This window comes from Acanthaster planci, linkage group LG07 (assembly GCF_054643075.1).
Source record: "Acanthaster planci isolate LZ-2023a linkage group LG07, COTS_SCS, whole genome shotgun sequence".
Classification (NCBI taxonomy): domain Eukaryota; kingdom Metazoa; phylum Echinodermata; class Asteroidea; order Valvatida; family Acanthasteridae; genus Acanthaster; species Acanthaster planci.
This window is the reverse complement of record NC_141783.1, coordinates 3,921,425-3,948,226: the sequence shown is the minus strand read 5'-3', so window position 1 is coordinate 3,948,226 and position 26,802 is coordinate 3,921,425. Positions and strand designations below refer to the sequence as shown.

At 42.1% G+C, this 26,802-nt stretch overlaps 1 protein-coding gene across 15 annotated transcripts in view; it reads left to right on the top strand.

The window, feature by feature from the left end:
- The window catches only part of LOC110989608 (N-lysine methyltransferase KMT5A-A-like), a 68,274-nt gene that overhangs the window by 12,230 nt on the left and 29,242 nt on the right, over positions 1-26,802 (top strand). For 5 of the 15 annotated variants that reach the window (XM_087138776.1, XM_087138775.1, XM_087138773.1 and 2 more), the window contains exons 1-3: positions 20,753-20,947; positions 21,085-21,164; positions 21,728-26,582. The exons of 2 other annotated variants lie outside the window; for them this stretch is intronic. In XM_087138776.1, coding sequence (XP_086994902.1) covers positions 24,230-25,141 — 912 coding nt within the window. In that variant the 5' untranslated portion in view covers positions 20,753-20,947; positions 21,085-21,164; positions 21,728-24,229 and the 3' untranslated portion in view covers positions 25,142-26,582. Of the gene's footprint in view, positions 1-10,682; positions 13,706-15,618; positions 15,769-16,252; positions 16,911-17,634; positions 17,789-19,481; positions 19,527-19,688; positions 19,852-20,074; positions 20,268-20,748; positions 20,948-21,084; positions 21,165-21,727; positions 26,793-26,802 lie in introns of those variants that run through there. 8 more of the 15 variants (XM_087138784.1, XM_087138785.1, XM_087138786.1 and 5 more) reach the window with 8 other exon arrangements.

Sequence of the window (26,802 nt, the reverse complement as noted above, 5' to 3'; positions counted from 1 at the left end):
TGTCCCATGAAGATTCTCAGGCTCCCGCATCATACACTCTGCTCCAATTGGTCTTTTTCAAAAAATACAGTCGCCCCTGATTGGCCATTGTTCAAAATGACACTCTGCTGTGATTGGCTCTTCTCCTCATCCATATTCTGTCCGATCAAGATTCCTAGGTTGACTCTACATGCCCGTTATTATTCATTTATGCTAATGAGATGATGTCATGCATAGATTTACATAAAGGTGTCTTATTAAGGCCCAACACACTACTTGAGTAAGCTAATGGGATTCCATCCACCACTTTTTCTGAAAGTTTCTTAAAAACAAAATTTGGTCTCAGTACCATGTGTAACTGTAACCATGTTTTCCTCCTGCTCTGTTGAAATCCAGAGCAATTTTCAAAATCTCAACACTATCCTGCCTTTCCTTCCCTGGCTTGCATTCTGTTGTAAACCATTTTACACTGTCAATATTATTTGTATATCTTAAATCAATCTACTCCAATGCCTTCTCCTTCCTTCTCTCACCTTGAGTTGAAGAAATTATCAGTCACTAGCTTTACTCTACTGACCCCTCCCTCCCACTCATTCAAACATTCACCAGAGACATTGGTGATACAAAGTTCATTCCAGTATCCATGTACCTACATGTATTCCTGCACTTTGGACAATGTGCTTGTGGTATTTCCTAGCATGCATGCAAACAAAGGCAAAAAAATCAGCATTTGAAGAAAAAATGTCATGTCTCGTAAAATTGTTCATGAAACTACATGTACAAGAGCTAGCTGTCTTAGGGCAATCAATGCAACCATCTCTGTCTACAACAATGAGGTACTCTTTTTTTGCAACAAATAAAGTTTCAAGGAAGTCTCAAGAGAAAAAATTAAACTGCTGTACAGGCTGTACCCCAAGGAGCCCTGTAGTATCCTTGCCCATAGCATCCTGTCATCACTATGGCTTAAGATGGTCTTGGGGAAGGCCTCAACATTTCTGCTTTTAAACCTACCTAAAACATTAAATACTTTTGATATAGTGAGTAGTACTAACTAGAGTTACAAATGAGTCAGTTCTATATAATGCATGCCAGGCAGGTCATGGTAAAGGAAGACATTTATCACATATAATTGTAATTATATGTGATAAATATAAATGACTAGTGACTTAACTTTGAATAGGTTGTTTGCAGTGATTTCATTTAAATCTAGCTTTTAGCTATGCCTCAAATTAAATATCGTCCAGGTCAAATGGATGATTGCTGTCCTTGCTTGGCACCCACGGGGGGGGGGGTATCAAGGGCAGATCTAGGGAATGGGAGGGGCCAATGGGGAGCATAGCAAACCTGAAGGAGGCAAAATATTCTGAGGTTTCCAAAAATGAGACAGAGCCAAGTCTTTGGGACCATCTCATTTTTTATTTTTTTCTCCCAAATGCCTAGGTACAAAGCCTCAAAATTTACACTCTTTTATGGGGCCAATAAAAAGTGATTAACATACAGGAATTCCTGAGTTATGTGACCCCCAAAGAATTCTGGCCCCTCCAAAGAAAACTTTTGTTCCTGATCTGTCCTTGGGTTTGTCATGTAATTTAGCTTAATTATGTCAATTTCTTGATCGATTCATTTGATAATGACAAAAAGAGAAGTGGGACCTGTAGCCCGTAATGTGTACATGTACCTTGTTCTACTGTAGTGCACAGTGGGTTTTATGCAATACTGACATGTTAACAAAGTTACTGTGTCTTAGCTCTGAATACTGCATATGTTCATGGAGAGTGTACATGTATATGTAGACTTTGGAGAAAGCAATGACATGTTCCAAATGTTGGCTGTGGCATCTTGTATACAAAGACATCCTCGTGCAGTGGTGACAGAGAAGGCAGCCAATTGGGTTTGTGGCAGTGGACCTTAGGCTTCATACTGGAGCAATGTTGGGGCTATGGTTATGGGCTATGGTTATGAGACACAAAGTCTGACGACATTGGCTTCATACTTGAACAGTATTGGGGCTATGGTTATGAGTTTGTGGCTGTGGACATTTACATGTACCAACATACTTGAGTAATATTAGGGCTATGGCTTGGTACTGTGGCTGAGGACCTTTGCCCGCATAATTATGTCCCCAAAACTAAAGCTCTGCTAATGATGTCACAGAACCATCCACTGTCTTTTCACAGTCTTCAGTGTACTCACTGTCCACGTAGAGCAGCAAACATAAGCCAGATGATGTCATACTAGAAAAAGGTCAATCTCCAAACTCAATTGCTTGCTTTAGCAGAAATGGTTTTATTCAGTGATTACAACAATTCATTGTTTTCTCCACGATAATACATTCACAAGTACAGCACATTTGTACATTTGTCATGTAGTGTTAATAGTTTGTAAATGTAAACATGAGATGGGAGTATTTGATAGGTATATTTATTGTATGTTTCTTAAAACAAAACTGATGTGTATGATTAACACTTCAATTGATTTCATTTCAGACAGGACTTCATTGTTAATGTAGTAATATGGGAATACATCTGAACCTTGGAATGGCCTAACATCAGGGTGTCAGTGGGGTTCCAAACCCTGGCTGACGGTGAAGATGTTTCCCATATTTTGATCACCCAGATACAAAAATATGGTGCACTGTTGAGAGGAATATGCAGAGGACAAGTTGAATGGCCTTCATCAGTGATCCCATGAACGACCCTGTCGAAGTAACCAAGTTACATTTCCTGAGAATGCAGCCTCATCTGTGCACACCTGATACCATTCTGCAGACAATTCACTTATTATGTTGCCTACATGTATAACAAATATGGCTGTAAAAATGGCGCTTGGAATGTCTTGCTGATCGATGTTTTTTCGTGCACATGTGAGTGGAATGAGTTCGTGAGTACTGAGATCATACAAGACCTCAACTGGATATCCTAGTACATCTCCAGATGGTTGAAGCATGGATCTAGCAGTACATTGATGGACATTCTTGCCGTCATAAGGATAAGATTACCAGTTTATAGTGATGTGTATTCCAAACAATCCAGTCAATGGAAGTCAACATTTACTAGGGAAACTGGAAAAAAATTCCATTGCTTTTGCCTCAGAGTGACCAGAAAATAAGCAATGGTGACAGTATTGAATTTCAAAGCAGTATCCACTGTCTTCAGAATGGCCAACAAAAGGACAAACATTTTTACTGCTATTTCTCATGGTAGTCTTTTTTGTTTTATTTTGCAAATGCTACATGTACATCCTAATGGTCAGTTTGAAACATGGGCCCTATCACAAGAACAATAGATAATGTTGTTACAGTTTCTGCCAAAGGCCCCACCGGACCCCTCAGGCCTTCTCTCCCCTGGCTAGGGACAAGTACACTAATAAGGAAAATGGACAGGACTGATACTGGATTCATGGGTGTACCTATAGTATAGTGCAATTCTTGACTGACAAAACTGTCACTGAACTTTTGTGATCAATTCTACATGCATGTGTATACATGTATGTTAGATTTCTTGTTAACTCAGGAAATACCCTTTTTATTAGTTGATTTCAGTGAGCAGAGCTACTGAATTAGGCCCCAATCCTAACAACTGCCTTTGGTGATTGATACGTCATGAAGCCATATTGTCAAAGTTTAGTCCTAAGTCTGAGTATTGGGAATAATGGTAGAAACGAAGGAGAAGTTTGTTGAAAAAAAAACAAAGATCAAGGGTCTGTTTGTTTCGCACTGATCTGGATCCTGATCAGTGATCTGACGTTGGTTCACTGACACCACCATGCACCTAATGGATGAAGCAAACCAGTGTTGGAATCTCTGATCAAGATCTGGATCAGTGTGAAACAGACAGGCCCCAAGAACAAATCACAATGAAAGACTTGCTTGATAACATTCGAGTCCAGTGTCTTGGGGCTCCTAAGCAGGAAGTAGTACTTGCTAAGCAAATTAATGTCAAATATCAGCTGGTAACCAGCCAAAGTATTATTCCAACTTACATGCCACATGCACTTCAAGTCCAGTATGAATCACCACAACAGCTCATTAGTTTTGGACCCCTTTTCTGCATAACTTGATTCATGAATGTCTTGTTGATCTTTCTGAGTCCATTCCACTTCCTTGCGCCACAAAAGAATATCAAGCACATAGTATGCATGTATCAATGTCGTTCATTATGCTTATTCATAACTTGCTCTTTTGTTCCTTTATCATTTGAGGAGGGATCTTGCTGGGTTGCCTGTCAGCTTCTAGGTCATTGTTGGAAAATGGTACAATCTCCTTTCCCTCCATCCAGCATCATTCAAACTGAGCATTGGGATTGAGGCTCAGCAAAACAGCCTTGACGATTCTTGTTCATACTAATTTTGTTTTCAAGTTTCCAATCCCTCCTCTCCTGTCTGTTGACCAATAGATTGTATTCTGTCTCTGACCTTTTTACTGCCATTGCCTCATCAAGGAAATCTCCCTCACTCTGTACTACCAACAACTAGACGTTATACACCGGATTCTCACTGCTCCTCATTCTCTGGGCTCTATGCTTGCATTTCCTTGTCTTCGTTCCTGTCATTTTCACCTTGTCCTCGGAGTTGGGAAGAATCTCTTTCTTTCTAGGCTGTGTTTCTTTATCGCTTTCACTCTGTCACTTCACAGTAGGACAACCCAACTTGATTGCCCTAACCTTTGTAGTGACTTTCTAGTAAGGTTGAAACACCTGGAAAAAGGCAACAATGAGTCAGGTGGTACCTGATGATACCCCCACCTACTGAGTGGATAATACAAAGACCAGTGTGATGTTGTATCTGATTGCTTGGCTGTGGCTGACAGTAATGTATGTGTCTATTTGGCAATGGATTTAGCCACTAACTGGCAGTTTGCATAGGTGCATGCACTTCTGTCAACTGTAGCCAGGCTTTTTGGATGTGGCTTTACATTCTGATCTTTGGGGGGCTTTTAACCACTGGTGTTCCCTTGGCCATGTCTTTTTAAAGTATTATTAGTCACTATTATGTGGTATATAGACACTCTATGGCCTTTGTGCATGTACACAGAAAGGAACTTTGCCAGAAAACTGTGGATGTGACATGCATGTCCTTGTGCATACATGTTTGGTGTGAAAAATATGAACATGCAAGTCATTTTGTCAAGTCAATGTGTGTACACCAGACACATCCTATGTGCATAGGACCCATACTACAGTGACGGGGAGCTGTGCTGTTGGAATTCCATCACAAGATGCATCAACTTCAAGTAATCATTTGCATTACAAAGCATGTACAGTTCAGATACCAACATTCTTTCTCATTAAGGGTCCATTTATACTGATGAGTTGTAATTGAATTCTGCACAGTAAGAAAAAAGCATTTAACACAGAAATTCCCTATGGGACTATTTCAACTTAAAGCAGACAAATCCTTTGGTACGGGAGTTATCCACTGTTCAGAAACCAAAGCACTTTTTCAAGAGATGCCACAATGAGTCAGCTCAATTATGCCCTATTAGTACCTTACAAGATTTCATGATATAGGTAGGTTACTGATTCATGTGTACCATATTTTCAAAACTGCACTGCATAGTTTCCACTGCCACTTCAGTCACCAGTTGTCTGTGTAAAGTGGCTTTATAGAAGGCCTGGCTTTAACTCAGTTGATTTACCTGTAAATTGGTGATTGATATGCCAGTGGGTGCAACTAACTAGAGGCTGCAGCACTCCCCACATAGATGCCTGTATTGCCGCCAGCTGCCTGTGGTAGAAATTGGCTAGAGGCTGCAGCACTCCCCACATAGATGCCTGTATTACTGCAGGCTGCCTGTGGAAGCAACTATCTAGAGGCCGCAGCACTCCCCACATAGATGCCTGTATTACTGCCGGCTGCCTGTGGAAGCAAATAGCTAGAGGCTGGAGCACTCCATGCATAGATGCCTGTATTACTGCCAGCTGCCTGTGAGAGCAACTAGCTAGAGGCTGCAGCACTCCCCATATAGATGCCTGTATTACTGCCGGCTGCCTGTGGGAGCAACTACATTGTAGCTAGAGGCTGCAGCACTCCCAGCAGAGATGCCTGTATTACTGCCTGCTGGTTGTGGGAGCAACTAGCTAGAGGCTGCAGCATTCTCCACATAGATGCCTGTATTACTGCCAGCTGCCTGTGGGAGCAACTAGCTAGAGGCTGCAGCACCCCAACCTAGACCTTTGGTATTATTGGTCAAAAAAGCTTGTAAGACTTAATGCACATTATCCTAATATTGAGATAGAAATGGGACAGCAATTACCTTGTTGTTGTAAAGTTGTAACATACCTGGTACCCTAGAATGCAACAGAGCACTGGAGCTTGAGAATTTCTCTTGGTTGTGGTGTGGTTGCACAAGCATCCCCCTTACCTATGAGAAACCAAGAGGGTGAGCCAACATCTCAATGCCAGTGCTCCCTGACACATGCGGCTCACAGTGTTTTGTTTGTTCCATTTGCCATTTATAAACTAACAAGCATGTACATGTGGAAGATTCAGTTCAGCTTCAATTTATGCAGTAGTAGGATTCCAGTCAGTCAAGCATGTTTGGTAGCTATAGAAATCTAATTAAACAAAATAGTTTTTTATTTTACTGATATGCAGGCCAACAGCAATGCGTGCACTGACCAGAGATTTGGGGGAGGGGGGTCTAAGCCTTCCTCTTTTATTCAGGAATAAAACCTACATTGTGGAACAAAAAGTGCTTTAATAATCAGTGAACAGCATAGTAAAGAGATGATACACCTGTGGTTAAAGGTCCCCCAAAGATCAGCATGTTACGCCACATCCAAATAGCTTGGATACAGTTGACAGTAGTACATGCACCTATGCAAACTGGCAATTAGTGGCTAAATCCATTCCCCATAAACACATACATTACTGTCAGCCACAGCCAAGCAATCAGATACAACATCACACTGGTCTTTGTATTATCCACTCAGTAGGTGGGGGTGTCATCAGGTACCACCTGACTCATTGTTGCCTTTTTCCAGGTGTTCCATCAGTCTGCGGTACCAGTGACAAGAAGTCAGGAGTGTGTTTGTGCTCTTGGCTGGCAAGTTTTTTCAAGAATAAATTGAGAGGTTGTAATGAGGAACTACAGCACTAAAGTGGAAGTTAGTTATATTGGTTGATATGCCGATCAAAGGAAATTGTGTCAGCACTCTTCACATAGTCTGTTTCACGGTCCCTACATGGTCCTTTGTGAGTGTGTGTCATCCATCTCATATTAAAAAATGCAATAGCAGTATTGCCAAGTAAAAGTAGTAATTAGTTAATTGGAGTGAAGTTGAAGACGAAAGTGTCATACAAAGGATACTATCAGTATTAGTTTGTAAGCAGAGAAAATGTAGAAAATGCTCAAGGTTATCTTGAGCAGACTGATATTTGGTACAAAGAAATTACAATCAGTTGTGATTTGAGAGATCCATTGTTTAGTGATAATGTAATAGATGGAAGTAACTTAGAACAAGAATTTGAAGAGCAGTCATGTACAAGGGGTCCTGGATACATGCAAGATTGCAACCAGGATATATCCAGTACATCTCTTATTCACAGCATTTGTTGGAAATTCAAAATGCATAAAAAGTGACAGTGTGAAGAAATGACAGCAAACAGTTGAAGGAAATTTTACAATCTGAGAGTGTAATCAATTTCTGATTCCAATTGGAGATACACCCCCATATTGGCAACCAACAGAGATGTGGTGAGTTGGATACTTACTTTAATGACAACAAATTTTGGGCAAGTCCTTGGACTTGTAGATTGTAGATAATGGACCGTTTTCATAGGTTACAAGGATGCAGGTAGAAAAAGCGGCCCCAATTCTTCAATACTGGGCATGTTGCACTTTGCTTGGTCTTTTTACAGGATGTACATGTGGAACTATAAATGTAAAAGGTAAAGTTCTCCAGCCTTTCACAGTGGACTTGAAGTAAAGTTTGGATGGATCAACTCTTTTATAAGTTTAACAGCACATCCAAATAAAATAGCCATGGGGCTATATAAAACTGAGGCTAGGCAATCAGAGTTTCTGCTTTCAGCTATAGGACTGTAACAATTCTCAGTTGAGTCAGGCCAATTTTATTGACCTTATATCTACAGAAATCCGAACACAGGATTTATTTCATCCACATTGTATGTAGACTGGTTTCCAGATCACTCTTACTTAGCATGCAACATTTGCCTAGTGAATTCCTGGTGTTGTAGTTGAGATCCCACAGGACCAACAAACAAGACTTCAAATCAAAATTCAAGTCAGAAACTATTTTGGATGAACTGGAAGAAAAGAATTCCTTTTTCATTGTCCACCCTGTTACCCATGACTGGTTTTGTTCATGGTCTTGTATGTGGCTTTGTGATTGGTCTTGCGGATGGTCTGAAGTACAACACTGTTATTTGCTTAAAAGTTTCACAAACTTGGCAAAACTATTTAAGACAAAGGAATTCCATAGTAACAATTCTTAATAATGTTGGGTGTAATTATCAAACCCAGTTTTAAAAGTAATAAAGACTTGACTTGACAGATGATAAAGTAAGCATGCATTGCCAGAAATTAAGTATTTCGGTTGATACATGCATTCATCAACTAAGTATGTCATTCTGACAGCAGTGAGTGCACGATTAACTCAGGCCCTATCCCTATTCCTCTTTCCTTAAAACTGACTCTGGCAATGTAAACAGAAAGATAACATTGCTCCAATTGGTAAAGATTACACTTAAATTGTTGGTTCTTAAAATATTTGCCTTTTTGATAATGCTTCTAAAATACCATCAGCTGAATACAATTACTACTTTGAAACTCAATGCAACCATTGTGTCATGTACATAACTGCTAGTAGCCCCCACCCCACAATAAAATGTACAGAACTTTTCCAGCCCCACCCCTTCCTCTCACTGGACCACTTCTGCAAGATACATGACTTGCTATAACCCTCTTATGCTGTCAACTTGAGGAACTCCATTCAGGATAGTGAGTTCATTCAGCTAAAACTATTTGAAATGCTGAACAGTGACCCAGAAATGGCTAAATCAATGTTCCCCACCACAGCATCCTTCACTCTTCTGACTTCAGGCTTTACCACTGAAAAGTGTCCATTGTCAGGAAGTATTGCATGCTGTCCAACAGCCCTACAATGTGGTTCCATGGAGTGTGGTACTGGGCTTCATTGATCGGCTCACTTGATGTCAAAGAGTCAGGGCAACTGCAGAAGTTGTAGCTCAATCAACTTTTGATGATGTGGAGGAGCATTAGGCATTCCTAATGGCTAGTGGACTTTGTCCTAGCAGCAAGGTCAAGTAAGAGAGCAACACAGTCACCCTGGCTACAAAGCTGAAACAAACATTTGTAAAGTGTCTGTGGTAAAGAGATGATGCCTGACATATTGGAAATCCAACCCACTTGGTCATTCTGGAGAGAGGTCTGCTCATCACAGGGATCACTGATGAAGGCCATACAAACTGTCCTCAGCATATCCCTGTCAACAGCATAGGGGCAGTGTCTGGCATCCTGGAAGTCCAACCCACTAGGTCATTCTGGTAAGAGGTCTGCTCGTCATGGGGATAACTACTGAAGGTCACTCGAACTGTCCTCAGCATATCCGTGTCAACAGTATAGGGCCAGTGTCTGACATTCTGGAAGTCCTACCAAATTGGTTCCTGTAGCAGCAAGGCTTCCTTGGGTTTGTAAGGAGACAACATCTGAACTGTTTGTTGCATGTACATGCATCATTAGTCATCAGGCTGCTCATATCCTAGAAAGCCAAGAATCTAGCAAGGCTTACACTGTGGGCCATCAAGTGGATGTTGCTTAATGTCTTCAGCAAAGCATCAGCAGAGCAGGATGGTGTTAAGCATCATGCTAATGCTTCCATCAGGTCACTTTAGTGGGCACATTGTAACACCCCCAAGTTATACAATTGCAGCATGGAATACATCTTCACCGTCAGCCAGAGTTTGGAACCCCAATGACACCCTGATGTTAGGCCATTCCAAGGTTCAGATGCATTCTCATTTTACATACATTAACAACATATTTGATTTAAATTTAATCATGCTCACAGATTTGTTAATAACATAACTTTGTATAACTTACGGGCCATTCCATTTGTTATGGTGTCCATTGTTACATGTGGGTTCCATAAAAATGAACAGCTATTTCCCTGCATGTAGATTCCAAAATATCTTACAAAGCTGAATACAGAGGTGTGTTACTTTTAGAGTAAATGGCCTATTCTACAGGTCGTGACAGGTGGTAAAAGTTACCATGTAACAAGGACACCATCACAAATTGTACCCGAACCTCATGGAATGATCCTTATACAACTTTATATAACCCAAGCAACTCAGTGGAAAGTATTTCATAAAATACCATTTCAATCTGATTGCTAAGCAAGCTACAAAGCAGAAATGCCAAGGCCTCACCCATTCCACCAATGACCATAGTGATTACAGCTTGAATCTCATAGTCTCAATTTTCTGAGCTTTTTTTATATATCTTTGTTCCCTGGTAACTATTGAAATGTCCTCTGTGCCACCACAAGGATAGAAAAGGGAATGAAATATTGAATTGAAGGGTTATGACAGGTACATGTACCTGCCACGTGTACACACCTGAAGGCACTGTGGGTTGTGCTCTAACATGTACATACAACCAAAATAATAAAAATATATCTGTATTATTAAAGTCTATTTATATATTGCCTAATCACCAGAAGCAGCAATGCACTTACTGGAAACGAAAGAAAACAAAAGAGAGACAATCAACGATTGATCTGTGGAAGAGGTACTTCCTGAGAGCAGATTTGAATGATGATGCACTGTCTGGATTCCTAATGTGGTAGGATGAATTGTTGCACAGGCAAGGAGTAGCAGTAGGAAAAGCCCTGTCCTCAGCCTTTTTTGGAGACTTAGAGATGGCAATAATGAGAAAGTCAGAGAAACAAGGGAATAAGAATAGGTCTGGTACTCAGAAGAGCAGGGATTCAAGTGATGTGAGGGTTTACACTAAAGTGTGGAATTGAATGTTGATCAACTGGAAGCTATTGAAGCAGAGGGAAGTAGGTGTATGTGTGGATTTCTTGAAACTTAACCTGGCAAATACTTCAGGGATTGTGAAAACTAAGAGTTTTGTGATCTCGATCTCAGAGAGTCTTATTCAAGCAAACTGGTAAGAAGATACAGGTTCATCTTAACAAAGGAAACTATGTGCTGCCAGTGTATAAATCTATATTGGTAATATTTTGAAGGCAAACTCCAGACCTTATCTTCTTTAGTAAGGAAAGTCAACAGTGTAAAGTGTGTTTAACAAGGAAATAGCTCAAATTTATATGTTTTTTAGAACTATAACAAATTTGCTTCAATCAATCAAATGTGTTTTCTATTAAGAAAGATAAACATCAACATGTGCCATCTACGTGAATCAATGCTGCTACTTGGATACTTTCTTTTTCATATTTGCAGGCATCTGCATTTAATCAGTTTGTAAGGACTCAAGGTGGATATCACACATGTTTAACAGCATCTGTCACAATCAAATCATGCGTTGTGCATTTGGTTTTCTTCATGTGCCAGCAAAATGTTCTACATTTTTAGTTTTATGGACAAAATCAGATGTCTTTGAGGTGGAATTCTTTAGAGGGGGAAATAAAACGAAGTTAAGACTGAGATAAATGGAGGATGTAAGTGAGAAATGTCAGCACAAGATTATGGTCAAAATACAACAAAATATAGACCTATCTTAGGGCATGCACTTGCACCATCTGTTCAAGAGTTTTCACCTTCAAGGAATGGTTGAATTCTGTAGCAGTCAGTTTGTCCTCCTATAAGAAATTTCCATTCAGGTTTAATTTATCTTAAACTCCATTTACTGATGTCCTAAGCTGAATATCTAGGGTAGTGCAAGGTCACCATCAATCTGGATATTACTGGTCAAATCAATTGTACTAGTTTCTGCGGGTAGAACCATTAAAAAATAGGGGGAGGGGGAAAACTTATGTGCCTGTGAAAATGTATGTGAAAAACTATCCCTAAGTAAGATTTATGAATAAAGGCATGCCTTGTACATGTACAATACGCACGAGATATCCCAATACAATCACCTATAACATGCTATTGTTTTAGATGATTTGACACTAGCCTCAGTTTTGTCACATTCAACAGTTTTTACAGCTCGGGTCATAATAGTATCGGTACTCATTTTCTTTAACATTTTCAACTCACTTTGAAATGAAGACACTTAAAGCTTCATCACAGCAAATCATCAACTCATACTAGGTCTGCTGGGTATTGAAAACAACGTATAAACAATGCAAAGAGAACCATAATTGAGTCACTCATGCCATTTCAAAACAACCGTATCGTCATCACCCACTGCTAGCCGACAAGCATCCGCTGTTTAGATGAGGAACATATCAATATTAAGTTCTGTGGCATTAGGGGCAAAGAAACGTTTCACATTGCACGGCGAGAGCAAATATAAGATTAGCGCCCTCTTGATGAAAATACCTGAATGTGCTTGGCTAGCAAAAACCGTTGGTGACGTCACCACTTTGAATGATTACAATGGAGGCAGAGGAGGCTTGTTAAGTACAGATGTAAACTCATGAAATCAGAGTTTGAAAATGAGCAGCTGCCAAAACAAAGTCCACACCTTGTAGAAAGAAATGCAAAACTAGAAGAGCAGCTGAAAAACACAGCAGAGAAAAACCAGAACGGGAGAGGTTAGCCAACAGTTGTGCAGATGAATTTAAAACTTCTCAAAATGTAACCAGGCAGTGACAGGTTGAACGTGTTTGACCACCAAGCAGTCCCTCCAGCTGCAGCACTGTCACTCCTTGTCTGCTGGCCACAATGTGATGCTTTTTTAAACCCACTGTACATGTGCTGCATAGACTAGGCCATGTTGCATTTTCCATCCTACACATAATGCTTGGGCTTGTCTTTTTATTTTTCTAATCAGTGGAGGACATTTGGAGGAAACAGAAAAAAGGGATGAAATCCTAAACACAAGGTGGGAGGAACTATCCATATAAGTAGAAGAATGTGAGAGGGAGCTGGAAGATGCCAAACAAAAACAAAAGTATCAAGAACATCTGTTCGAAGGTTTCAGACAGTTCAGGCAGGAAAACGAGGAAGGGGTGCCAGCAACACCTGTGCTATAGCAGCATGTGCACTTTCAGTCATGGCTCATGGTAATGAAAATGAAGTACAGTGGGTCCAATGTGATGTATGTGGCATTAATGACGAAAGTGGGTAGTTCCACACCGATTACTTTGAGTTGGGAAATGTAGATGTCAGTGGCTCTCGGTTTGAATGTCCCATTCACAAAGGAGAAGTAGAGGCTGTAGATGATGTTGTAAAGAAGCAGGAGGCAATGGTGAGAGGACATGCAGAGGTGTGGAAAAATAGGCAGCTAAGACGGACCTTGACTGCATATTCAATGAGGTGAAGGCAAGCATGAGGCCTCTTGAGAAAGAAAATGGTTTCCATTTGGTTTCCAATGGTTTCTATTCCACGGTCTTGGTGTAAAAAAAAACGGTCCCCTTGTACGAGAGGAACAGCGGAGCGGTCAATGCCCACCAGACAATTGCGGCGGCCCAGTGGCCTTCAATAGTTCATTTGCAATACATGTAGCTGAACCTAACGTGGGCTATCCGTCGGGCAGTCAGTTTCGTCAACCACTAATAAATTCTGCCACCAGTGAGTTGATCCAGCCATCCAGTGCTCTCCACCGGGGGTGAGTTGAAGCCTTTTGGGCTGCAATTTTCAGTTCCTAGAGTGGCTACACCCATAAATAGGGGGGATTATTGGTTTTGAAGAAGCCTGGGACGAAGTGCAGGCGTATAGAATCTTTTGATGCGTGGCGGTCCGCATTTCATGTTTACATGTCCATCTTCATAACTAAACATCCTGAATGTTGTCAAAAACTGCTCAAATATGCAAAAATAATTCGTACCGCCCCCCTTCAATTCCTGGGTCTCAGTTAAAATGCTTATGATGAGCAATTCCAGCTGTGTCAACAAGCTACCCTATGCGTTCCTGGGGGAAACTGACTATGAACTTTAGCTCACTGTTGCAGCGGCGCGCATTACTTACCCCATTGTGAAGAATGCAACTCAGCTTTCCCACTCCACTAATCACCCTTGCATGTGTCCAGGCCTATGCTTTGCTTATATTTCAATGGCCAGCTGCACGTTCACGCAATTTAACAAAACAGATTGATACTAGTATTTTCAAGACAAAATCATTTCTAGCAACCTGAAGAAAACCACAGAGCAAGCCGTAAATATTTTCTGGTAAAATTTGGGCCGACTTAGATCAGGAATTTGACAGAAGGAAAAAACTTGGTTCAAACCCAAGCACGAATAAGCCATTTGCGAGTTAAATTTGAATAAAACCTGGCAAACTGAGTTCTATAAATTCGTGAGAACACAATAGTTCCACACTAAAAGCCAGTCTTGCTGTACCTTGAGATTTGGGGCAAGCTTTTGCTTAGTTACATAAGAGATGCCTCGCAACAATACACTGTTCTCAATGGATACGAACGACACAAAGGAACCAGTCCATTTCAGAGATGGTGGTCACTATGCAAAAGCTTGCACAAGGTACAGCAACAGTGTCTTTAGTCTGGGGAATTTAAATTGCTACATTTCTGTGCAATCAGATAACAGTGTACCAGATTTTATTAAAATTTAACCTGCGAGCAGCTTATTGTAACTCAAAACTCTGCACTGTGCCGATGAGGATGTACGTGTAGCTGAGACAGAAAAGCCTCGGTACATTCAATCAACATTGGAGCAGCTCGAGTTAGCTGTTTAATTCTAGAGATGAAAGACAGTTTTTACACCAGGCACTACCAACAGCACAGGCCAAGTGTAGAAAAATGATATTACTTCGACCGAAAACTGCAGAAATTACTCCAGTTGACCAGCTCAAACCTAAGAATGGAACAAATCAATCAGGAAGACATTGCTTTGTGAGCTTACACTCAGCAGTGCAGCTAGGCACGCAGGCTGCACTTGACCATCAAAGACTGCATCCTGGGTGTGATGGCCAACCTGAGCTCATGCCAGAGGCACAAAATATACATGCTTACAGTTTATTTGCATCTGTCATTCAATGACAAACAGTTCATTGATCCTGATCAGATTTCACCAGCTAAAGCAGTTGCTTTATATAGTAATTTTGATTTTAACATTTGTAGGGCTGTGCATCAGGTGTGTGTACCCAAGTATACTAATCATTATGTCAGGAGCATAATTCAAGATTATGGAATGGAGTACCCATAATCAACTTTTTAATTAATTAGTAACCTGTCAGACAATTAGAAAGAAGTTTTGAATGGTATTGATGGAAGATTTGAGACAAGCTGCAAAATATTGGCTTTGAGGGAAGATTAGTTTCAATTTACCAGTTTGCCCATAACCTTTGGTATTCCGGTGAGATAACATTGATTAAATTGAAGCTGTGGCGAGTGACACAAATCAGTTTTTCTTTCTGTGTAAGAGTATAATAACCTTTTAAAGAAATTTCATAAATGTTTACTCAGCTACAATAATGTGTTCCTGTTATTGCTGTACTCCAATTATTATCCCAGACAGGAGATGTATTGTGATTTTTTAATTTATACCTTGTGATTGGTTTTTGCAGATCTCAAGGGTAACAAAATGGCAAAGGGAAAAATTTGCCCAGGAAATAAAGATGAACCTAGGAAAAGAAGAAAGCACCATTACTTGTCAGCGCACGATACATGTCAATTTGCCAGCCAACAATGAGCACAGCTTCTAATCCCAGGACATGGTAAACATTTTGTAATAAGTTCACCCTGAAATTAAGGGGTGCTGATAAAAGTTATTCATGAACAAGTACTGTACTTTATAAACCTAGCAAAGTTACCCAAGAATTACAAAGTCAGAGTTGTGGTAATGTTTGCTGTCATCTGTCTACAAAAATATGGCTCAAGTCTTTCTTACTGACCGTGCATGCAGAGCAGTAGTTCACCAAGTGCATACATGTATGACATGTGCGCAGTACGTGCTTCTTGTAATATTTGTTCCTCCATTCATACTTGGAAGCAGTACAGTTTTGATGTTTTATATTGTACAACCTGCATCCATTGCTATATGTTCCCTCTTTAGTATTTGAACCTGTCTATCTTAAACCAAAGTGCAAGTCTGTATGTGTTAACTAAAATTCCTGCTGAAGTCCAAATTGCAGAAAAAATTGTAACATGTATGAATTATCTCGATATAGAAATATTTGCAATTTTGGAATTGCTTTTCAGATCGAAGAACTGTCAATGCCAATAGACCCGCGTTTAGCAGAAAAAGTCCAGGAGTACGTGAAGGAAGGATTTCAGTCATCTGCGATCATAAAATCCCTCCTTAATGCTAATGTAAGGAAGGAACTCTTTGCAGATGGGAATAGTCCTTCATGGAACAACTGGAGGTTTTTCCCAACCATGCGGGACATCTCCAACATGGTGTATTCGACACGCCTGGGATCCCTAAAGTCTAAATACGACCAAGAGAGCCTTCTTGAAAATATTGAAGAATGGAGGCAAGAAAGCCCGAAAAACCACTTTTTTCCTGCCGTGGGAGAAGAAGCTGCCAATGGTGCTGACAGTAATCAAGGATGTAGGGCACTGTTTGTATACCAGTCCAAGTGGCAGATGCATCTTCTCAAGCGATATGGAGGAGAGTTGTGTCTTTTGGATGCAACATAACGCACCACAAGATGTGCTGTTCCCCTTTTCTTCGTCTGTGTTAAGATCAACACTGATTACTCAGTTGTTGCTGTCATTGCAAGTCAGTTTGAAGACAGCAGCACTCTTGTCACAGCTCTCAATATAATAATGAAGTAAAATTCTGGATGGTCCCCATCACTCTTTATGGTGGATAACTGCGACGCAGAGATCAATGCCTTAGAGAAGACATTCCCAGGTAACAAATTATCATTTATTTCTTCGTCTGTGTAGTGATTTTTTCCAAAATACATTTGTGATCAGTATGTTTGTAGATTCAACTTTTACAGACATTGTCAGACAACAGTTTAACATTGCACTAAGTAGAGTTATAGGGACAGGGACAAATTTGTCAGGTTGTTCTGTTTTTGGTGTGTTCATAGGAGATGTAAAAATTGTAATGCAAATTTTTTAACCTTGACACATTTCTGAACATCTAGTATCTAGACATTTTACTTCTGTGAAGTCAGAGACCCTATATAGAAAAGTAAGAAATGTGATGATTGTAAGTTCCGGTACATCTTTATGTCTCTTTTGCTTTAGTGTGCGATTGCCTCAAATTGTGTTGTACTGTGCTAAAAATGGAATGGCAATATGGCTGAGTTTCTATTTCTTCCAGAGTGTAGGTGATTCTTTGTGGCTGGAGCGAGTGACAAGATATTGCTGCTCCTTAAAAGGGTTGCACAGACTGCCTCTAAAGAATCCAATGATGTGGCCCTTACTAAACTGCGCAATAGCTCTTACTAGTCAAGTTTTGAGAAAAAAATTGTTGAGGCTGTCTGGAAAATTTTTCATAGCACTGCCAATATGTTGATGGACATTATATGTATGGAGCACTCTGGCTTTGGTTTTAAGATTGTACCTTTCAGAAATATTAGAAATATTGAAATCTGGTCAGTTTTTCAATTTACTTACAATTCTAGAAATGGGCATGGGTTTTCCGTCAAGATCGGTTTAGTGTTAAGATCAACACAAATAATGGCATTTAATGCCACAACCGAACCAGATGACAGACCACTCCCTAACAGGAATGCTCACAACAGTGATTATGAAGTTCCTGCCAGAGATGCAAAGAACGTAATTTTTCTGGTAATTCATAGCACCTTTTATATTCTCCCTTGTAAGCCGTATCAAATTTTGAATTAAGTACCTTGTAACTATTCTATTAGCCTATTTGTTTGTGTGTGCTGTGTCAATGTTTGGACACACTTTGCCAATTAAAAGTGAACTACTGGAAGCAATTTCCAAAAATGTCTTTAGACATAATGTTAGAAATGGCACTATGTCCTCCTTTTCAATATGAGAACTTGCCAGAAAGAACAATTTCTCAGGGAGTTCAATTTCACACGTATCTTAAAATGAAGTAAGCTTTTCAACAATAATTGCATCATTTGTTTATTTGTTTGTTTGTTGGGTGGGGTGTTTGTTTGCACCTCCACCTACATCTCGGGACCACCAATGGAAAACACACCAACAAAGTGGGGACTTTTGAAAAAGTGAGCATCTCTATAGAGGGTGATATGCTGCCTGTACTAAAATAAGGCTGGTCCTCAAATTGAGGTGTATAACCATACATTGTTTGGTCCTGAAAAGGAGGTGTGTTCTCTGTCAAAGTTGTTTCTTTCAACAAAGAACATAAAGTTACAGCGCCCTTTTGTGGTTGGGCATTGCCTGTGCACATGCAAGGCCTTATATTGTGTGATACCTGTGCAAGAAACTCTTAAAGGTCATTTGCCATTCATCAGATCTATAAAGAAACCCCAAACCAAGTCAGTTTAAGTTTTAATGCTAGCATCCACAAATTAAGAAGGGTAAGGGATAATTTGGAAAAGTATTTTCGTGAAAAAAAAGTTGGAGGGACTAGGTGTAGTGATGTTTTTCAACCATTTTTTTTAGGAATACAAGTACACATGTACATATATATTGGTGATTGCTCTTGAAGGGAATAACTTAACCCTGGAGTGCCTGATACTTTCACAATGGACAAAAGGTCAACTTGTTTTAGCTCTGGTCAGGGTAAAGGTTTAGGTTTACACTGATGGATTGGACATCTGGAACTATAAGGACAGTTAAGGTTTATGACTTTGCTCTTGTGATGTGCCAGGGGAAGGTTTGAGATGTGGAAGGTGCACCACATGCAGAAAGCATGGGAAGAAACAAATCAGGCTTACTCTATAAAACATCATTACTGAATGATTTTTTTTGGTTGTAGCAAGATGGTTACCATTTGGGGTCCATTTCCCTCTCTAAATAAAAAAAAAGTTCAGAGCCTTTTCACAGATGTGGTTCTTTTCCCTTTTCATTTAAAAAATTAAACAAAACTGTGCATATCCCTTCAATTTGGTTAAATCATGCATTATTAACAATAAGCCTTCAAAAATTGTAGGCCTACAGTGTACTTGCAACAACACACCAAGTCCACGGTTTACTGCTCCCCAGATATCAAGTTGTTGCCCCTCTGGTCCTGAAGGCCAGGCTCTACATATGGATAGGCATGGAGACCTGCTAGCAGGAATGTGTCCTTCATGAAATATTACTGAAAAGGATACTCAGTAGGGACAAGACTTTTTAGAAGGAAACTACTCCGAAATTATATTTTAAAAGTTTTAAAAGAAATAGCAGATGACAGAAACTTCCCTCAAATTTTCTGGTCCCTGATTTCATTCAGCAAGTGGATTTTCACTAAATGGAGTGAAGTTGAAAAGAAATGAGTGTGCACTAAACCGTTCTGTGAAGTCCATATTCTTTATTATCTTTATTTTCATATTAGAGGATGTCTCGTTTAAGAAAATCAAGGATGACCCCATCTCAGCAGGTATGTGAAGCATGCAGAAAAAAAGAAGACAGTGATGGTTTCGAAGTGCGATACATTGATGATTACATAGGTATGTTACAAAACTGCGTACTCCCCCATCCCCCCAAAAAGTCTAAAGTTAAAGTCTAAAAAGTTTTGTTAATTCTGTGTGTCAATCTGCAGGACATGGAACCTTTGTGACAAGGGACTTTGCCAAGGGTGACTTTCTCCTACAGTATCGACGAGAAGTGATTTCCCAGTCTGAAGGGGAAAGTTGCCAGGGGAGCTACCCAATTGAAAAAGGGAGCTTCCTTTACTTTTTTCAGGATAAAGGAACTTCTCTCTGGTAAGCTGACTCTTTGGTTTACCCTGTGGTTAAGGTGAAATTATTTGTGTGTGTGTGCGAGTTATTTTTTATACTTGAAGCGTTGTACTGCAGGGCAACATTCAATAAGTAAGGAAAATTCATTTCATATTTTAATGAATTTCAGTGTATTTTTTTCTGAATGGTATTTGACGGTAACAATGAAAAAACTTTAAGAACTTATTACATGTCAAAAATCTTACAGCGTTGATGGCACCAATTCAGATGGTGCCTGTCGAATGGTAAATGATGCCCCCTTGAAAAAGGCCAACTCCCAAATGAAGGCGATTTCTGTGGTTGGTACACCATGTCTTTGCCTGTTTGCTTGCGAGGATACAGCAGCAGGACAAGAGCTAAGGTATGACTACAGCGACAAAAATGTCCCCCAGCGACAAAAGGTAAGCCAACTGACTGCATTATCATTTTCAAGTGTATGCAGAATTACAAATTAAGCAAGGCCACACGTCACAAAAATGTTAAAAACATTTGTGATGAAAGTAACTTTTCTAAATGTGATTTAAAGACTATATTAGAGGCTCTACTGAAAGAAGATCCATCCAATATTAGTTTTCAAAAGTAACAAATCTTCAATGGTAAAATATTCATTTTTAAAAAAGCTTTAGACAAAATAGACACATACATTGTAACTTGCACTTGTAGCAATTCGATACATTCCCGTTTCTATATGAATGCAATTCCAATTTTAAGTTGAAAGGAAGACTGAAAATGTGTTTTGCATTCATTCTGTGCTACTCTTACAAACTGGTTACGTCCTTTTTAATTTTCTCATAACAGAACATTGATCATCAGGCATTTGGTCATGAGTTGCCCAAGGTATGTACATGTATTTTCATGTGGGTTGTGTATGTGTACATTTAGAAACCCTGAAGACACATTCCGCGTGAGACATCAATTCCCAGCACAAAAGAGCCAGAGGGTGTGGTCCATAATCTCAAAGCAGGAACCTTTCACTTGGAACATCTTGGGAGCTTCTCATATATGCAGCCCCTTACCAGGAAAATGGTGTCCCCAGAGGAGGAGAGGCACTCCATAGAAATCTGCTTAGAGAAGTTTCAAGGTAATGAGGAAACTTTCTCACAAGTTCAACACAGAACATAATTTTCATTCTTATAATTATGTTACTTTGTAAAGGTAGGTAATTCTGGTAAAATCTGTGATCAAATTTGGACTTGATTTGTTTCCTTTTCTTAAAAGACCTGTCAAAGCAAACTCTGCAGGTCTCATCAACAAAGGGAACATCATTGGTTGCATCGATATTAACTTCAAAGGAACAGGTGAGCCTTTGATCACAGGTCCTTTGAGATTCAATTATTAAGAGCATTGTACTTTAAAGCATGTCACGTAGAACTGGATTTTAGCTTCAATCACCCAAAACATTTCCATGTATTCATAGGCATTTCCTATATTTTATGCAGAGAAAAGTTAAACAACTTGCTAGGGAGACTGCCTGTGCATATACACGTGATTTTGACAGTTTCACCACTCACGTTGTCATTCCCACTGGTAATGAAATTGATTTCATTGCTAATAAAGCAATCCATGCACTTGCAGGACATGAAGACTTCTCATTCCAAGGATGTGACTACTTTTTTTCAACAAACATATACATACAAGTTGGCAGATAGCTTGGGATTTTACCGAGCTGTATTTTTGATCCATTCTTGAAATTGAGGGCTGGATTACCCGAGGCTGTCTTTTTTTTGTTTTTTGGGTTATTGCAGAAATGCTTTGTAATTATGCATTGTTTGCTGTCTCCCAAATTAAATAAAGAAAGAAACCAAAATAGATGCAGTATTACTTTATGGCAATACTATGTTTAATTCATCCTTATTTGTAGATGACAACCAGCTTGCCAAAGAGAGATCTTTGAAGTTTCTTCAGGGAATCGCTGCCAGAGTTTGGATCATCAGCTACAAATGTATAATGTACACCATGTGAGCTTTAAACAATACATGTAACTGATCAGATCAACAAAACATTATGATCTAGTGTAATGTTAATTTTTTTTATATTTGTGAGAACTTTATTCAGACTTTAAAGGACTAACTGCAATAATAATAGATATTATAGTATAATGAGCACTTCTGGTTGTTTATTTTACATGTAATTACAGCTGGCATCAAATGGGGTCCTCAAGCATGTCTTTTGGGACATGCTTGAACAAACAACACGAGAGCTTCTTTAAGCTTTGTGACATTCTGGCAGATCTGACCAGCCTCACCACACTTGAGGGAAAGATTCACCATGTCCTTAGTTGTATTGAGAGAGACTATCCACTCGGCATCCAAGTCAGTTCACTTAATCACATACACGTACATACTGTACCATAAAACTCGGTTCATTTTGTTGCATATATACAAAAGCACAACTCTTACTGATTCTGTTAATATGTCATGCCTGGTGGCCATTCAATCGAGGCTTCTGCAAAATAAATTAATATTACGTATTGGGATAAATACACTTTCGGTAAGTTTATGATGAAAATTGTATCGTATCGCATTTATTCAAAATGGTCGAGGACATTGTGACCATCCATAATAGGCTGGATTTAAAAAGATGCCTTCTTTTGTAAAAAAGAATGCGGTAATTTTGTCACGGGATAATCAGAGAGTAAACTCTGCGTAGTCGACTGGTGTAAGTAAAATTGTATAGTTGTTTTTTGGGGGAAAAAATTGTGTTCAAAGTTCCTGACAATCTGCACTAAGCTTCTATACAGGTAGGGCTGTACTGGCGTCAGTTAAAAGACATATTTCAAAAGACCGCCATGATGTACGGCCCTACATGTGCAAAATGTATGTGTGGGGCTATTAGCCCACTGCCCTGTCAGGTGCATGTCGAATTATTGTAACGATTCTTGTTCTTCAACTTATTACAAGCTGGAATAAATAGTTATTGAATGTACACAATGTAAGAATAGCCATAGCGTTAGAATTGTTAGTAACCAGACTGAGGACTTGGAGGGGCGAGAGTTTATAATTACCTCAACTAAAACCCCTTTCAACATGACACATGACCCACCATCTTGTTTTGCACATTGTGTCCTAATCATATATGCCTTCAATGTGGTCCAACAAGCATCACTTACGTGGACCAACATGCCCCTTCGGAAGTTATGGCGGAACAAGAGCACACACCCCCTAGTGCTAGAGCATGCCGCAGTGCAACCACCTACCAGGCTACCAAGTAGGAGGAAGTCTCAGCCCTCGGTGGCGGCAGGTGGAAGACACTGCGGCTACAACAGGGCGCCCTCCAGGTGAGGTGGGAGCGACCACCCGGCAGCCCCCCCGACCTGGAAAGTTGCCATTCCACGAACCAGGATACAGGAGGTCCTGCGGCTGGCCTACAACCACCGTACTGCCGGGCACCTGGGGATCGCCCGGACCATCGCCAGGCTGCAACAGGCTCCATCTATTGAAGAGGAATGCAGCAGGCAGCCGAGGAGTGGTGCCAGAAGTGCCACCTATGTGGGTCCCGGAAGCCCCCGCCGTGTCCAGGGTGGGCCCACCTGCAGCAGTATGTCTCCGGCGCACCCATGGTCAGCATCGCCATAGATCTCACTGGAAGGCTGCCACGGACGAGGTAAGGGAACTTGGCAATCATGGTGGTCGCTGACTATTTTACCAAATGGATGGAGGCTTTTCCCATCCTGGACCAGACAGCAGAGACGGTGGCCCGGACACTAGTGGAGCACGTCATCACCCCTTTCGGCACACGTTAGGGGAGATCCACACTGACCAAGGACGGGAGTTCGAGGCTGGCTTGTTCCATGGGGTCTGCCGGCTCCTTAGCATCCAGAAGACGAGGACAATGCCATTCTTTTCCCAGTCAGATGGAATGGTGGAACGCTTCAACCGGACGGTTAAGACCATGAACACCTTCCATATGTCAAGATGGCATACCGTTCCTCCCAGCACGACAGCACCAAACTCACCCTGAACATGCTCATGCTTGGCCGTGAGGTGGGGCTTCCATTGGACATGGTGGTGGGCTGGCCGAAAGGACAGCCGGAGGACCTGATGATGCACAAGTAGGAGGACGAGGATAGAGCGTGCGCATGAGTTCGCCTGGTGCCATCTCTAGCGCAGTCAACGATATCAGAAGCAGCAATATGATCGAAGGGCTCAGGGAGCTAGCTTCGGGCCCGGGCAGGCCGTCTGGCTTTACAATCCAGCCAAGAAGGTGGGCCTAGCGCCAAAGCTGCAGTGCCGCTGGGAAGGGCCGTTCGGGGTGTTGGAGTGCATTAACGACATCACCTTCAGGACCCAGAAGTCACCCCGATCCAAACCCTGTATCGTGCATTACAACAGGTTGAAGCCTACCTCGGAGACGTCAACCTGGGATGGTGGAGATGTGCAAGCACGGGGCATCCAGCGATCGAGGAGAATGGGGAGCCGCGGCCACCCGGGCCCACCCCCCACTCTGCCTCACAGTTGATAGAGGCCATGCCCGAAGCATCCAAAGAGGTCGGGAGCCGCGGCCACTCAGGCCCACCCCCGGCCTGCCTCACAGTTGGCAGACGAGGCACAAAAAGCACCCGAAGAGATTGGGGAGCCGTGACCCTTCGGTCCCGCTCCCTGGTCCCCCTCGCAGGCTGAGGAAGCGACACAGGACCCTGCTGGGGGAGCCACCGATTCCAGCGAGTCGGACGATGAGGGGGCGGGACCCCCTCGAGCATGGAGAAATTGACAGTACAGACACGGTGGGCACGCAGCATCAATTCACAATGCCAGATCTCACTCGCCTGACTCGAAGGGGGCGCCGGGTAGTCCGACTAAGCCAGTACTTGTTATCCCTAACCACTGATACCCCATTTTCTCTTCCCAACAGGATGGACTCTGTGACATGTTCCTACTGTCAGCAGGGGTTCACCCAGCGACGGAGCTTAAGGCACCACTTGAGGATGGCTTGCTCGGTTCTGCGGCCCGCCCCTCCCTTCCAGTGCGAGAAGAGCTGCGGGGTCAGCTTCGACAGGGAGGACATCCGTAGCCGGCACTACCACTTCTGCAAGGGGGTCGCGGTAAACACCATCCAGGTGGAAGATGCGGACAGGCTGGACGTCCATGCTATTGACACTGAGCTGGACGGGGACCCCAAGCTTGCGGGACGCTCGCCCTCGCCACCACACCTGGTCTCGGGGGGAAACCTTCAGACGCCCTTTCCTCCAACTGGAGCCGCTCGGGAGGAGCCGTTCACCAAGGAGACAGGAGAGGAAGAGGCAACAGTGCCACCGAGAGCGGTCGGGGGGCCGTGACCACGTGGCTCCGCCTCCCAACCAGGCCTGCCATGCACCTTTGACCCGGAGCCCCAGCACGGCCGGGTCCCCTTCCCAGCAGTGTCCGAAGGAAGCCTGAGTGCAGACGGACCCCCAGTGTCCTCCGACATTCCCATTCCGCATTGGTGTGGGAACCATCGGCGTCTGCCTCCGGGTACCACCGGTGACACTGCCAGACGGGGCCCGGATGTGCTTGTGGGACGCAGCAACCCTACAGCCCTGCAATGCTACCTGGGATGTCGGGACGGGCATGCCTGCCCCTCTTTGCGAGCACCTGCATAGCGAGTGGAGACTGGAGCAGATGCCAATAGGGGTTGACGAGCTTGGACACCGCCAGACGAGAACCTGGATCACCAACACGTATGAAGTGCCCGGGCACACCACTTACGATGGGCAGCAGTACGGCCAATTCTACATCGATCCTTCCGTGGCCAACCAGCTGTCTCCGGGGCTCCCCCACCACTACGTTACCCCAAGTGCGTCCCGGCTGGGTTCTGGGAGGCCCTTTTCCGGCAGACGGAGGTCCAGTGCCAGCCGCAGCCCAGTGCCCAGCCCCGCCAGTGAGGTTCCAGAGCTGCCCAACCACAGAGACCGCCTCGCCTGTAGGGGAACATCGAGACTACAGCTTCCCACCATCGCTTTCACCCTTTATTTTCCAAGTAGTGGTTTTCCCTTGTTGTTCTAAACTCAATGTTCTAAACCTTTGCTTGCAATGTGTTTTTTTTTTCAGGTTGCTCTAAAATCATTGTGAGCTGTATGGGCACGGCGGGGACCTGTCTCCTGGTTGTGCCGGCTGCTGGCGTCCGCCGCCTTGTTCGGGGGCTAACAAGGGTCCTCGGGAAGGGAGGGTGGTGCCGGGGGCCGGCTGGTCGGGCGGGGGCGCCAGTCTGACTCCACGGTGGTGTGGCTGGCGCCCTTGCTGGACCAACTGGGAGACCCTGCCGTGCCTGCACAGTGAGGCTTCTTTTGTCCGGCCTTGAGAGATCGGTTTTGTTGTGAGTCTTCGGACGGGCGAGTTTGACTGTGTTGCCGAAATAAACAGGTTTTGCCCTCATAAACAGAAGTTCTGAGCCCAGTGTGCTTTCTTGCCTCTGTGTGGAACCCGTAGACCATCGGAGTGTTACAATACTATATAGTGAGATATAAGTGGCCATCAAAGATGCTGTATTCAAATTAGCAACTGGGTCAGAAGCTGATAAGGAACACATCTGGCAGTAGTCCGATAAAGCAATAGATGAAAAAACGTCTTGTTTTAAAATAGGTGTCCTACCACTACATGTATATCAAAGATCTATGGACAAGTAGTGCTGCAGCTGAACCGAACCAAAAATCATCGAACAGGGCACTTTCGAACTCAACCAAACCAAACTGGTTAGTCCAGATGTTCAGCTTGAATATGGCATGGCACTGATAGCACAAGGTATGCATGCAAAAAAATGATGAAAAAGCAAACCAACGAAAATGGATAATGTGTTATGCTGCACTGGCAAAGTTGCTTGTGGATGGGGATGGAGAAGAGATTCATTGCTTGTAATAACGCATTTTAAACACAGAAGTACGATATACAGCATGTTCATAGCAAGTTCTTCGATGTTGCAATGTACATGCTAAAATTATATAAATTACTATATAAATTGCTG